Below are 15,876 nucleotides of genomic sequence, written 5' to 3'. Positions count from 1 at the left end.
GAATTTTAGAATTCTCCAAGACAAAGATTTAATCATTGTTATAACTGGGTACACTGTAAATACTATACACCTCATAAAAGTAAGAAGTTTTTAATTTGTGAAGAGGAAGAGAAAATGTGAGCTGAAAGTAGATTACAGACGCTAACACTGCCACCTTACCAAGTGGAGAGTAAAAAGATTGTAGTTGATGAAAAATAAACAAAGGTTGGGAGATTAGGACTTACACATACACCCTACTATACATAAAACAGATAACTATGAAGTATCTACTGTATAGCCCAAGGAACTGTACTCAATACTCTGTAATGACCTATCTGGGAAAAGAATCTAAAAAAGAGTGGATATATGTAGATGTATTACTGATTCATTTTGCGGTCCATCAGAAAATAACACAGCATTATAAATCAACTATACTCCAGTAAAATTAATCAAAAAAAGAAACAAACGTACAACATTAAATTTCAAAGATAACTATGAAGAAACCAAACATTAATTTATATTTGGAAGATGATGAAGATTGATATTTTAAATGGACATATCAAGAAAAGAACTAAAAGCAGTTATATATGGAGGTCAAAATTGTGATTTAAGAACAAATGGACTGTTACGCTAATAAAAAAAAAAAAATCACACAGAGGTGGAGAATTGGCTCACTCAAATTCCAAATTCTTTTGCATAAAACTCCTCTGTCACATTAGAAAAGTCCAAATCTTTACTATCGTTCTGTAACTCAAAGGTACTTTTGGAAGTTATTGAAGGGGGAGTTTTGAAGTATTCCCCTATTTTTTGGAAAGACATGGGCGCAGATTACAAACTCAAATAATTTTGTAAACCTAAGAAATGAAGTAGGTGAAGGTAAGAAAATAAGTTGTTTTTAGTAACTCTCAACTCAAAACTAATGAACTATAATGAATTACTATTACTTAGCTGGTTAGAGATTCTTTCAGTGCTGATGACAGTTTAGAAATGAACAAAAAGAAAACTACAAATATCCCTTGCCTTCTCCCAACTTTAAAATCTTTAGCAGCTGGAGTTTCACAGAAATGTCGTTCATCAGAAATACTTAACACAAGCATCTAGGATTCATTTTGTTGCTCTTTACAAAGGATATTCTTTATTTAAAATGCTAAGTTTCTTTCAAAGCCTACTTCATAAGAAACCTATGTTCTGTCTTTCCCATTTCCTGCCAATACTCCATTTCAAAGTGTAGCCTGCTCTAGGAAATTGAAAAGAACTCCCTTCTTACATCAAATGTCTCTCTTCATTCCATACGCAACAGCTTCAGGGTAGTCCCCACGGGGTACAGCCTCTCGGGGATCTTCAAACCCATGTTGAGATGGAGCCCCAAGGTAGACAAGTAGATCCAGGCTCCCAAGCCCTCTCCAAATGACAGCCTCCAGAAAAATAAGTGTTGCAGAGGCCTAACCCTCTGATGCCAAGTGTGGGCCACAGAGCATATGAATAAACTGAAACATCTCCCCCCTACCATATGTAATTCACTAAAAGAGAAAACCATCTGATGCTGTTCCAGCAACTATCCACATTAATTCTCCAGGGAGCTAAGTCTCCAGTGACTGAAGCATTCTTAATTCTTTTTTCTCTTCCTATCCTCTCTTTTCATCCTTAGTTGAAAAAGATAATGCTGTTTCTCACCTGGGTCAAGTTGCTTATCTCTGGGCACACTTTGGAAATTTGGTTATTCTGAAGGTACAGTGTCTTCAAGCCTGGAAGTTTTTCTAACACTGAGGGCATCTTTGTTATGTTCTTTCCATTTAAGATAACGATTTTAGTGTTTTTACCGCCCTTCAGTGCTCTTATTAACAACCTTTCAGCCATGGGTATGGAAGAGAAACAGGTTCCTTACTACCCATCTTTGGAATCTCTAATTGCAGAATTGGTGTGTCATGGAAACAAAAACATTCTGAGATCTATCATGCTGAAGGTGGTAGCACTGGATAATTCCCTGTGTAAAAGGTAGGGAAGGAAAATAACTGATTCCAGGTTTGCGGCAGGAAATGTACAAGATGACCCTAGAATATCTTCTACCAGAAACATGACATTACCAAGGACTAATGAGATCACATCAAAAGAACATACAAGCGGGCTTCCATTAGTCTAAAATGGGAAAATTTGAGAATCACAAAGAATGACGAATGGACCATAATAAATTAAAATCTAGAGCTCATGGTATCATAAAAATAAAAGAAAGCCTTTAATTACATTGGAACTTGCTGGGGAACCAACTCTTAAGACTGAAAAATAATAAATGGGAAAAAATGAAGCATTTATTCTGCTTTTTCAGTACAAATCATGTTTTTGTGTAACCTAATAAAGTTCTTACTCATTGAAAAATTGAAGCCAATAAATGAGGAAGAAAAAAATATTTAGAAAAATCACCATTTTTGCAAACCTAATGAAATAATGGATATATATATAAAGATCATAATTGGATGCTAAATGCATTAGGTGAGAGGTTGACGGGGAACTTTCCAAGTATGAAATCAGGTTAATTACCTACTAATCAGTTTTACCATCACTAAAATTGAGACAATCATGGTGTCATACAATAAAAATTACACAGTACCAATATTAAATATTCTTGAATCTGAGTTTAATCATGCTTCTATATCTAAATACCATTTACAGAAAATATGAGGAATAGAAAAAAGCTAAATTAATCTCAGGGAAGCAGTCAGCCAAATCTCCAAACTGGGAAATTCTATAAGGCAAATGATATACAATATTTAACCAACAAGTTATGTTATTAATAAAAAGATGAGGAAACTGTTATGAAAAAATGAGACTTAAGAAAAACAACAGTCAAATGCACTCTGTGAATCTTGTTTAGATCTTGATTTGAATAAAAATATTTCAGAGTCAACTGAGGAAATTTGATCATGGACAAAGTATCAGATGACAGGAATTACTAATTTTGTTATGTATAATAATGACATGGTGGTACTATTTTCTTAAAATGTACCTAACATTTAGAAATGCATCTGAATTTTCAGGTGAATTTTTTTTTAATAAGTGGGGCAGAAAAGTGAGTGGAAAAAATAGATCAAATAAGACTGACCAAACATTGGTAATTACTAATGCTCAGTAATGGGTACTAGGGGTTCATTATATTATTCTTACTGTTTTTTTGTATAATCTTTGAAAATTTCCAAATGAATGATTAAGACAAAGGCAAAAGAGTAAGGAAAAAGAGATAAGGGCAAAGATATCTGATTAGAACCCCATTTGGGCCAGTTATGAGGCTTGGAGGCATTTGGGCTACATATGTACCACATCTGGAAGGCTCAGTTCCAAAAATTTGAACACTATAAAATGCATTCTGCATTCAAAGTACTCAGAACACAATTCCATCTTCCTCTGTAATTCCCTTTATTTATTCAACAAACATTTAGAAGTACCTACTATGTGCAACACTGTTCCACTGGGGATAGAAGAATGAATTAAAATGACAAAAATATCTCAATGAAATTACATTCTAGGAGGAGAAAAAACAAGCAAATAAGTAAACCTAGGTGTTCGATGGCATTAGATGCTATGGAAAAAAATAATAAAACAGGTAAGGAGTTTGCAATTTTAGGGTAACCTGAGAAGGCTTCACTGCAAGGGTGCTATCAGAGATGGGAGCTTTTCCAAATAAGATGGCGAAGCAAGTGCCAAAGGCCCAAAGAAGAATCATTAAATTTATACAGGTTATTATAATGAACATCAGTATCATCATAACAGTAAAATAAAAGGTGCTGATTAATAGAGTTCCAATTGCTAGAATCATCATTTTTTAGGTACTTAATCACTGCTCTTTTTATTCAAATCTCTCTCCCAAACCTTCCAAACCTATTTTCCAGTGTCTTTATTTTGATACTGTTTTAGTTTCCTAAGAACAATCATGATGTTACTATCTGAACAAATTATAAAGCTTTGTTTTAAAAAAAAGAAGTCTCATAATACTCACCTCCTCTAAAGTAATGCTGCATGGCTAGGACTCCAGCTGACACTGTCTAAATGGGCCATTTTTTCCCTGCTTTAAATGGGTAAACAGGCCAATACAATCTACTACTGCTTTTTTTAATTAATTTTCCTAACCTAGAAAATCTGGTAAACATCTTTAATTTCTCCTTCTCTGTCCAGGCTCCTCTGCCGAGAGGATTCTCCAGGCAAGAACGCTGGAGTGGGTGCCATTCCCTTCTCCAGGAGATCTTCCAGACTCAGGGATTGAACCCGGGTCTCCTGCATTGCAGGCAGATTCTTTACTGCTGAGCCACCAGGAGACCAACCCCAGACCCTAGGTAACTACTAATCGCCTTTCTATATGTTTGCCTAGTCCAAACATTTTATACAGATGAGAACATATGTGTCTTTCATTCAACATAATGCTTTCAAGGTTCATCCAGAGTTATAGCATGCACCAGTACCTCAGTTCTTTTTATTGAATAAAAATTCTCCATCCTATACTATATTTATTTATCCACTTATCAGTTGATGGACATTTAGATTGTTTCTGCTTTTTGGCTACTATAAACAGTGCTATGTACAGTTTTCTTGGGCGTATATCTAGGAGAGATCATATGGTACCCTTTCAGGAACTGCCAGATTGTTTACCAAAGTGGCTTCATCAGTTTATATTCCTACCAGCAATGTATAAAAGCTTATCTTTTCATTATTTACTGTCGTTTTTGACCCAAATTGATACAATCAATCCCTTTAAAAAATTTTAAGTTTGCCTTGAAACAGTTCATAATTCACTCCATTTCCTGTTGCTTGCCTTTCTCCTCCATCTAGAAGAATCCAGATAGCACCTTCAATACTCTCTAGAAATCTCCTCAGGGAGATCACCCAAGCTGATGAGATATACTTATCTTCCCTATTAATGCTTACTGCCATCATTATTAAACTTTCTTCTACTATGTAACAGAAGTTACTTTTCTTCCAAATTCTAATAATAGTTTCCTCATATTCCTTACCAACATCAGGCTCCTGCTAACAATCTCTTCTAGGGCTTTTTAACTTACACCCGAGGCCCAGTCCCAAAGCTCATTTCATGGTTTAAGTATTTTGTTACGGTACCAAATTCTTTTCAGGGCTCAATCAGCGAAAAAGACCAACTAGGAACCACACAGTTTGACTTTAGGTAATTATAGAAGCTGGGGAAGCCATCTGTGTAGGTCTGTTGCCTTTGTGTCTGGTGCTGTGCCTACCCGAGAATTCAGAGAAGCTCAAGCAAAAGATCTGGTAGAAGTGGGAGAAGCTACAGGCTTCATGAAAAAAGTGCCCTGTCCTGTTCATTTCTATGTCCCTAGTGCCTCAGTGCTCCATGGTGTTAGCACCTCTCTAAGTCCCAAGAGTAGTGCCTGCACACTTGAGAGTTAACAAAAGCTGAAGATTTCTATTTAAACGTCTACATGAAACAGCACAAAAAATAACTACTTTTACTGAGCATTTATTACATATCAGGCAGTGTGCTAAATTCCTTATGGAAGTGGACTTACTTAGTCCTTATCAAAGGCAGGGCTTGGTATTTTTTTTTTTTTAAATCAAGAGCAAGATTGTAAGTCATTCCTGTTAAAAAAAAAAATAAATTCAGCAGCCTTGTGCAAAAGCAGTAGTTTGTTTCAGTAAGCCATATTAGTCACCCAAGTACACTGAAAGAAGACAATCATAAACTTTTTCCTGTTCAGTATATTAACAAAGCTTTTTATTTGGGTCTGTATATTTATTTTCAGCAACCCCTGGGTCAGGAAGATCCCTTGCAGGAGGAAATGACAACCCACTCCAGTATTCTTGCCTAGAAAATTCCATGGACAGAGGAGCCTGGTGGGCTATAGTCCATGGAGTCGTAAAGAGTCAGACACAACTGAGCACACACACATACCCACACTTATTTCAGAAGTTACTGTTTTTTAGGTTTGTTAAAATCAGATTGTCCTAATCAACACATGAAGTTAAATTAACTGTAACGCACTATCAGAAGTTTTAAAAAAGGAAAACTCTCTTGGGTTCCATTCTTCAACTAACCAGAAGACTTAAGAATTCACCAAGGGTAATATAAATTAAAAGACAGCCCTTCTGTGAGCAAGAAGAATTCTAAGTCACTATTTCATTTATTCTTAACAGTCTATTAGCCTAATGAAACTCCTAAAAGTCATATCCTACCCACTGAATTGATCTTATAACTATTAGCAAACCTTAAGTACTTTATAATATATAGGCCTAGCAATGTGATAGACATTTAATAGTGAAGTCCTTGTTTCTAAGCACTTAAAGACTAAGGGAAAACAATAACAATAATAATAAACAACTAAATGCAAATAACTATTATTAAGTGTATAGTTAGTAGAAAGTAACATGTATGACCCGGGGTCCCTAACCTAGCCCAGGTGGGAGAAGTCTGGGGAGCTTACCTAGGTCGGAGCTATTTAAGCTGAGACCAGGAAGACAATAAACTAGGTGAAGCAGGTTGAACCCAACTTCAAGTGTTAGTTCAAAAGCCTTGCAGGAGGGAACAAGGTGGGATGATATAAAGAACTGCTGCTTCTGAAACTTACTTTAAAAACAGAATTAGAAACCCTGTGAGTTCTACTTTTCCACAAGATGGAGAAAGATATATTTCAAATAAGACTTAGAAAAATCAATATATATAAATACACAAGACAGGAAGAAAAAGCTCATTTGTTCAGTAACAGTAAAAAGAGTATGAAATTACAAATTAAATTTCAAAAAAAAAAAAAACCCTGACCTATTGCTTCAGCTAGTTCCTAACAACTTCTACCAAGACCATGTATAAACAAGTATGCGCCTGCAGTAACTTGCACAGATTTCCTTCTTACTGCTTCATTTTCTTACTCATGTGTATTCATTTTTAACATCCAAGAGTTTTGGATAGTCTTCTAATTTGCCCTTTCTTATTTTAAAATAACAAAATAATACATAAATATTAGAATCTCTATTATTTTCAATTATACATGAGGACAAAATAAAAACTAAATAAAATTCTCAAAAAGTTTTCTCTACTTCTATATTCTAAAAGTATTAAAGAATAACAATTTGAACAATGCTGATTTAATTCATCTTTTATTTTTTCTTTTAGCAAACGTTTAGATAATATGGACAAAATTGTACTGTTAACTATAGTTACACATCCTTATTTGCTTTATATGTTATAAACATACTTAAGCAGATAAATTCACTGAAGTAAATTAGACATATTCCAGAACTCTGACACATACTTTTCTAAGTCAGGACAAAAGAAAGCTTATCAGATTTTCCTACAAGATCAGCATCATACAGCAAACTAAACTAGTATATGCTGCTTTTAACTTAATACGTGCCATTTTTCAGACTTTAATTTTAGGTCACAGCTAAAATAATTTTTATCTCAAGTTTTATGAAAGAACAGAAGCTGAAACATACAAATCCTGTCCATAATCATATTGGCCATTTAAAAATAAAAAATATACCTATAATCAAGAAAATTCTATTCACCCTGCTAGAAAAAAAAAGCCAATAAGTTATTTTACAATACTTTAAGTATAGTGGGAATTTACAATAACTAGATTTCACTGTATCTTATTTTATTGCTTAATGCTTCTCTTTTAATTTTAAAGTAACAGATTACCCACCGCCCCTCCTTTGCAAAGAAATCCAGATCCAGCATTACAAAACAAGCAGGCTTCAGAATATATTTTGCTTAGCAGGCAGAATGGTTCTTAATCTTTGCAAGTGTATAATACTTTCATGCAGTATTTATCTGCTCAATAGTTCCACACACTGTTGCCTGCTGAATACATAACACTGATACCCTGTTTTTTATGTTATAAAACCCAGTTGTTGTTACTTAGTTATCCAGGCATGTCCAACTCTGTGACACCACAGACTATACAGCCCACCAGGCTCCTCTGTCCATGGAATTTTCCAGGCAAGATTATTGGAGTGGGTTGCCATTTCCCATTACAGGGGATCTTCCCGACCCAGGGATCAAACACTGGTCTCCATATCTCCTGCATTGCAGGTGGATTCTTTACCACTGAGCCACTGGGGAAGCTCATAAAACCCAGTATTTACTTAGAAAAATTAGTTGCATTCATGGAGAAAAAATTCAAACTTTATATACACTTGATGTAAAATGTTATTAGTTACTTATCTGAGAAAAACAGATCAACCAAAAAGGTCTCATTAGCATAAAACCCCTTACATAACAAATTATCACAAACATTTGTACATATGGGTGTACCATCTTCTTAAAATATTTTTATAAATAACTTAAAATCTGATCTGACAAATCATTCAACTGAAAAGTACTGTACTGATTTTATTATACAGTCTTGACTCAACAGTGGCTTTCAGCTTTATCCCTATATATAAAACATAAAAATTCCCAGATATTTGAAACAAATATTTTCAAATATTTGAGGAAAGATAAAATTAATAAGGCTAATAAAATAGTAAGTAACAAAGGCTTTCCCTAATCCTAGAGAATGAAGCAAAAAGAGAGACCTTATGAGACAAATTGGAAAAGAAGAATTTGAAGTAAATTTGGCCTTGGACCCTTTTACAAATTTACAAATTGCTACTCCTTCAATTTGCACAAGTTAAAGAATAACAGAAGCTAATAACTATTTCTCAGTGGAAAAGGGTGCAAGGAAAGCAAAGCAGCTGAGTAGTGATGGAGAAAGTACAACAAAGAATATAAAAATTTATAGTTAAGATAATCAAGAAATGATGTTGTCACAACCATTCTGAAGTTGAGAAATAACACGGAATAATCAATGAATTAGAAAAGCAATATGTGCTGCATCTTTTAAAGTTATATACAAATAAAAGACTTATTTTTATTTTTATTAAAGCAACCTTCTTAGCTGCACTTTGATGGGGTTACAAAAATGTCACAGCATCAACCTAAAGGGGTGGGAAGGGTAGGGATGGGAGGGAGGTTCCAGAGGGAAGGGCTATATGTATATGTAGGGCTGATTCATGTTGTTACTTGGCAGAAACCAACACGTTCTAAAGCAATTATCCTCCAATTAAAAATAAATGTTAAAAAGTCACAGCATTAATCCCATCAACAGCAATGTTACTGCAATCGAATTATTTATAAACATTAATTAAATTTGTTATCACCATCACATTATTGCAATGTCAAAGAGACTGAGTCATTTCACTTCTTCACGAAAATTTACATTGATATGGTTACTGAAAGCTTTCGGTAATAAGGAGGAAAAAAATTTTTTTAACAACTTCAACACAGAATAGAATGTTCAGAATCTTATATTTAATAAAAATATCAACAATCAGGGTACCATCTTGGTCTATAAATGATATTCTCCACAAAGAACTTACAAGTGTTTTTTAAAACACCATTAAGGGGACACTGGTTAAAGTTTCTCTCGGACACGTTTTTTTAAAACCTATTAGTAGCTTTGCCATAAAACTCTTTTAAGGTAGTTGTGTTTTTTCAGAAACACTGAGAATAATCCAATATTTGGTATTAATACTCAGATCAGCACACTGACATAATAGCAACATTTTATAGACTAGCTGCAATTTTCAGTAGCTGTGTTCACCAACCGTGTAACAGAATTGTAGTGTTCTCCTAAGCCATATGCATGTCTCATATAACTGAAATGGAAAAAGGAGAAATAAGTAATTTAGACAAAAGTATTTCACTGTATATAAATGTTTTATGTATTTAAAACCAAGTACTCTGAATTAATCACTTCACAGCAGTATCATTCAATAGACTTCACTACTTAAAACTTTAACACCATTTAAAAAGCATCATCAGTGAGTAAAATATGGTTCAATAACTCTGCTGAGGTTGTCCGGTAAAACACAATCATTAGAGTGAAAAAAAAGACTGAAATGGCGAATTCTCCATGCTGTGTTTCAGAGAACTCTCAATTATGTAAAATACTTTGACAATATGAAGAAAAAAATCTCTAAAGAATAAACAATAAGGCAACATGAGTGTATTTCAGCTTTTACACTTGCTAAAACTTTTAGCATTATTAATGTCAAACCAGAAAAACATTAAAAATAATCCTAAAATTTTGTAACCTTTAGAAATGACTTTATTGTTAACACATACATAAGAATAAATCACAAAAGGTTTAAACAGTTATCTAAACCATGTATTTTGACAATGCTTTCTAATTCTGTAATTGCCTTTAACATGAAATAAGCATAATTAATGCTGCTGAAAATAGACTTGTTTTGATTAATCAACATACATAACCTAAAATTTTTCATAATCCCTTTTGTCTTAATTATGAAAAATATTAACATCAGGAATTTCTAGGTACTTACACAAGTATTAATGGATTTTCTGGATATTCTTCACCAACTACTATAGGAGGAGAATCTGCCTGTATTATCTCTATCGGTGTTCGTAAAATGTGAGACAGGGCTCTTAGCTATAAAAGACAAAATGGAAACTATATATATACATATATATAAGAGAAATAGAGGTAAATCTTATTCAAATCATAAACTACTGAGTTGATGCATGAACAGGGCAACCAGTCAGAGCAGGCATCTACTTCTATTCCTTAATACACATCAAGAGCTCAGTAAAAGGGCACGGAATGGAGGGTACAAAACAAGCTCTGGACATCTTAGCATCCCATCTGCTGCTGCTGCTGCTGCTGCGTGTCCAATTCTGTGCAGCCCCTTAGACGGCAGCCCACCAGGCTCCGCCGTCCCTGGGATTCTCCAGGCAAGAATACTGGAATGGGTTGCCATTTCCTCCTCCAATGCAGGAAAGTGAAAAGTGAAAGTGAAGTCACTCAGTCATGTCTGACCCTCAGCAACCCCATGGACTGCAGCCCACCAGGCTCCTCCGTCCATGGGATTTTCCAGGCAAGAGTACTGGAGTAGGGTGCCATTGCCTTCTCCCAGCATCCCATCTAAGTCTTCAGAAATCATACACAGAATTTCTCTTTAATAATTTAAATTTACTCCATTGTGAAAACAGCAACTCTTATTTCAAATGAATTCACAAATGATTTAAGAGAAAATGTCTTTCAAAAGATGTTTAAAGGTTTTTCTCAATTTAAAAAGAGTCACTTATGTCTCTAGAACTCACATTGATTTGAGATTCTTATTAAAAGTTCAAGCACCTTTAATTACTCCTAATGTAGTCACAAAGCTAACCTTCCCAAGTTTCAAAGACCCAGGAGAGGCATATACAACATTAAGGCATATAAAACAAGTTCCCTCTGGTGGCTGAGAAGAGGTACAAATACAGGACTGCTAAGAAAAACACTTTGATGAAGCAATCATGTCCTATCTTCAAATTTAAATCTTGAAGTGAAATATTCAGAGCCACAAACTATTTGAGATGGCTAATCATCATTACCAGAGAAGGCAATGGCACCCCACTCCAGTACTCTTGCCTGGAGAATCCCATGGATGGAGGAGCCTGGTAGGCTGCAGTCCATGGGGTCGTGAAGAGTCGGACGCGACTGAGCAACTTCACTTCCACTTTTCACTTTCATGCACTGGAGAAGGGAATGGCAACCCACTCCAGTGTTCTCGCCTGGAGAATCCCAGGGGCGGTGGAGCCTGGTGGGCTGCCATCTATGGGGCCACACAGAGTCGGACACAAGTGAAGCAACTTAGCAGCAGCAGCAATCATCATTACACAGTAATATTAATAATACTGTTAGATTCATCCATGTAGCACTTTAGCTTCAAACTTCAATGCATATAGCCTTTGCTTTGTTTAATATATACAAATGAACTATCACGTACACATGGGGTTTTATTATCTTCATTCAATCATCAGGAAACTGGAGCTCAGGAGGTTGGCTGACTCCCCCAAAGTCAGAAAACTGAGAAGTAGAAGGAACCAGCACCCAGCCCCCAGACTTTCCCTGTTACTCCCTGACTTCTAACACCCCAAGCTACCTCATCACCACCTGCACACTCAGGGGTTTTATTTTCCTTTAATGAAACAAAGATAACAGTTAAGATAAATAATTAGAGCTTTAAAAAAAATCATTATTAACTCCCTACAAATGACTAACATATTTCCTTGTAAGTAAATTTTAATGCATTAAATATTGCTTTCAAATCAGTCAGTATCAACTAGGAACTCAAGACACAATTGTAATAGATGTGTTATGGTAGGATTTGACCTGTAATCTCACATTAAAATATTGTTTTCTATTTCTGACGTTTTCCAATGTGATTTTCATCTTGGGTAAAATTTTACTGTATTTGAGAAAATCTTCACTTTCATAAGTCCATAAACTCAAATATATTGCCTGTAGCAAGATCACAAATGGAAAAATGCAGACACAACACTAGCTTCACCAACTCACAGATCAAACACTGGGCTATTTAAAATTAAATAGTGCCTCAGTTCCCAAAGGTACATAATTAAATTAAAGGCCTAAGAATATTAACTCCTTATATCAATGTTTTATCAGTAGAGAAATAGCAAATAAATAAAGAAAAGGAATTGTCGAAGAAAAATTTGGATCACCTGAAAAATATGTCTAAAAACTACAGAAGGGATTTAAAAATAATTTAACAATTTCATGATGAATAACAAACTTACCTCAAGTTGACCCCCCCAAGCAGCTGTGTTTACAATATCATCACAATACTTTCCAAACTCTTCTGTTGGAAACAGATCAGAATACAGCACTTTTTAGAATTCATATTAGATCCCTTTTATAACTCCCACAATGCCTGATGAAACTGCCCAAGTTACGAACTTCCTCCTTCTCCACCTATATCCTCCAGAATTTAATCCATTTCCCAAATCCAAACTTAACTCACTCCAACTTTCCATCTAAGAGCAAAGCAATTCATCTCTGTTTCTCTCCCTCAACCTGAGGTCTAGCAATCTCAACTAAATTATAAGCCTACCTCTCTCTTGATCCAAGCACTGACCCCAAAACTGCCACCACATTCACATTGTAAAATCCAAATCTGCATCTGAAAGAATATGCTAAAAGATTAAAAGATGCATCCTCTGAAAAACCCTATAAGAAATGTGAGAAGAGAATTAAAGTACAAATGAGCTGAAACTCCTTTCCCGTGACTATTTGATGACAGTGACAGTGACATCAAACAGTGCCTACATATTTTGGAAATATTTATTATTCTAGCCAAAAAAAGGTCTTCCTGTATCAGGCTTGAGAGGAGGTAAAAGACCTAACTTCAGAGTTTATAATGGCATATCTTGAGCATACACACTGCTGGTATACAGAAAGTTAAAGTCAGAAAAAACACTAATACCCTTGGTGTTTAGAGGAAGAGGAAAAAAAAATATGGGCATCTAGGAGAAAACACGTCCCATGTGCTCATCTTATTCACTGTCTCACATTCCCAGTGATGAGAACAGTGCATCAGCATGCTGCAGCCCTCAATAAACATTGACTGAAGGACTGGGGATAATTACAGCTTTTGTCTTTTTCTTTGATTCACCAAGCTGAGGTATCACCTCCTCTCCCCTGCCCTACAACTAGCACAGCTGGGGACTTCATTAAACAAAAGTCAACCCTAGCCTTCCCCTCTTCAATCCACCCTGAACATACGACTTACTCTCAGGGAATACTGCCATGTCTGCTGTCTTATCTCAAGGACTAACTTTTTCTCCCTTACTCCCTTTTCGCTTTCAGAAACTTTTCAAATTTTTACTTGTTTCCTCCTTTATTTGCTAGTTATGCATTTTTTTTTAACTTTCCCAACTATCAAAGATATTATACAGAATAATAAGGCAGGTTTTGCAGTCAAATTCTGCCTGAATATTATGACTTATCAAAAATAAAATTAAATCTTCCAAAGTACAGGATAAGAGGAGGAATTAGTTTTCCTAACCATTCTCTACTGATCATCTTCAGACCCGATACTTGCAGAGACTAGACAAAGCTTAACTTTGTGAAATATGAACTTATTTACACACTTTTTAAACTAGTAATACGAACCCTATTCCTATTTTTATCTTAAGATTAATATTTCAACTACAAAATAGTTAAGTACTTAAAAAGATCTTGATAAACAAAAATGTGCTCTCATCTACTAAAGTCATAGAAAATAATTTTGCCTAAATGTTAGATGTTTTTCCCCCCATAGGACTATTCAGGCTTTCTTTTTTTTTTCATTCTCAGTTACAGAAACCACTTTACTTAATAACCATCACAGCTACAACAGCAACAAGACGTAGCAGAGAAAAATAAATTACCTGGAGTATACATTTCTCCTGTATTAGGATTTGTTAAAAATGGCAGAAAGTCTTCCACATGACTCTGCATATAGTTAGCAGTCTGACATCTTAAGGCAGCCACAGTCAGAACGCCGTTCTGCTCTTTCAGCTGATCTTCAATGGCTCTATACATACAGTGCCCATCAGATGGAATCTGTTTAATTTCCAATTGTCTAGCTGCCAATATTTGAGCAAGTTTTTCACTTTCTACATGTCTAGCTCCGGTTAAGTTTTCAATTTCAGCTTCGGCTATCCTTTCTTCCCGCTCCTTTTCCAATGCAGCCTTTTTGTCCTATGCAGAGGGTAAAATGTAGGAAAGTTAATTCCTAATAATTAAGACTCGTTTACATTTATCCTGGGAACAGAAATATAAGATTCTCAAAAACATTTTTCTCCCTTCTCCCACAAGCACTATGAGATAGATGATCTCATCACCTGTAGAATTTTCGATACTGTGAACTCTTCTAAAGGCAAACAATATTTCTCATCTGTGCGTACCCAGCACTGAGCTCTGTCTTGGAACAAAAGAAGGCTCTCAAATTTTTCTGTGAAGTCTGTCTGAAACTACATGCCAAGTTTCTAAAAACTTGACTTACTGATTTCAAAGTACTATGGTAGATTGAGCTGTCCTAGGCCTTAAAGTAACATCATTATCATACTTAAGTCCAAGCTTTATAACTTATTATTCCACCAGTGAGGTCTTAATGTGCTAGATCACCAGCTCATGAGCAAGGCATTAATTTGTTCAGGTCTTTAGAAGGGTATAGCAGCTCTATTTAGCTGGCATTTAACAAAAATGACCACATACAAACACACACACATTTAGCTTAAGTAACAGATAAAAACATTCTTCTCTATTAAAAAAAATTATTACAGATAATCTAAAGCCCCCTTAAGGACCACTGCCAATCTCTCAGGGCCTGCTCTAGAGATATGATATGTATCCCTCTAGACTTTTTTCCTATGCATTTTAATAAATACAGATGTACTCATAGAAAATCTATAGAAAACAGTATTTTAACAAAAGTGCTATCATACATTACATTCTTCAACTTGCTTTCCTTCTATTCAAATTTCCTAAGAAATCTTCCCATGCCAACATATGCAAAGATGGGATGAGGAGAAGGTAAAGAGAGATTTATGACATGAAGGATGGATAGGAAGTAGAGTGGGAAGGCTAGGAAAAAGAGAGAAAATTCCTGACACTTGGAATAACAAGGATCAAAAGACAGAAAGCACTGTATGCTTCATTCATGGCTGAACACAGTTCATATAGCTAGAATACCAGAGAAAAGTGTCAAGAGATGAGGTGGGAGGCAAAAGACGGTGCATAGTTAATAATATGAAAGTCTACGCATACATAGTTCAAAAAGCACCAGAAGGACATCCGTACAACAGTGCTTTTCTCTGGATGGTAGGATTACAAAGTAAGTTTTGTTTTGTGTGTGAGCCTGCATGTGTGTGTGTGTGAACATGTTTCCGAATCCCCACAGTTCCTTTTGGGTACCACGGTATCTTCCCAGGTGGCTCAATGGTAAAATGTCAATGCAGGAGATGGGATTCGATCCCTGGGTGGGGAAGATCCCCTGGAAGAGGAAATGGCAACCCACTCCAGTACCCTTGCCTGGAAAATTCCACAGACAGAAGAGCCT

At 35.4% G+C, this 15,876-nt stretch overlaps 2 protein-coding genes across 9 annotated transcripts in view; both read right to left on the bottom strand.

Moving 5' to 3' along the window:
- LRRC69 (leucine rich repeat containing 69) overlaps nt 1-1,983 on the bottom strand; it is a 74,724-nt gene extending 72,741 nt beyond the window's left edge. Inside the window, 1 exon segment of the mRNA XM_086335911.1 lies at nt 1,654-1,983. Within this exon segment, the coding sequence (XP_086192037.1) occupies nt 1,654-1,836 (183 nt within the window). The 5' untranslated portion in view covers nt 1,837-1,983.
- Nucleotides 1-15,876, bottom strand: part of OTUD6B (OTU deubiquitinase 6B) — a 33,710-nt gene that overhangs the window by 10,037 nt on the left and 7,797 nt on the right. For 2 of the 8 annotated variants that reach the window (XM_086335909.1, XM_086335906.1), the window contains exons 4-7: nt 14,204-14,516; nt 12,572-12,633; nt 10,315-10,421; nt 9,577-9,627 (exon numbers count right to left, since the gene is read on the bottom strand). In XM_086335909.1, the coding sequence (XP_086192035.1) occupies nt 9,577-9,627; nt 10,315-10,421; nt 12,572-12,633; nt 14,204-14,516 (533 nt within the window). Of the gene's footprint in view, nt 1-7,067; nt 9,628-10,314; nt 10,422-12,571; nt 12,634-12,885; nt 12,955-14,203; nt 14,517-15,876 lie in introns of those variants that run through there. The other 6 variants (XR_015140478.1, XR_015140476.1, XR_015140477.1 and 3 more) reach the window with 6 other exon arrangements.

The sequence above is a fragment of the Bos grunniens genome, chromosome 14, assembly GCF_055505025.1.
Source record: "Bos grunniens cultivar Pamir isolate PY7600 chromosome 14, Bosgru_T2T1.0, whole genome shotgun sequence".
Taxonomy (NCBI): domain Eukaryota; kingdom Metazoa; phylum Chordata; class Mammalia; order Artiodactyla; family Bovidae; genus Bos; species Bos grunniens.
Note: the sequence above shows the minus strand (reverse complement) of the source record. Positions and strands in the feature narration are given on the sequence as shown.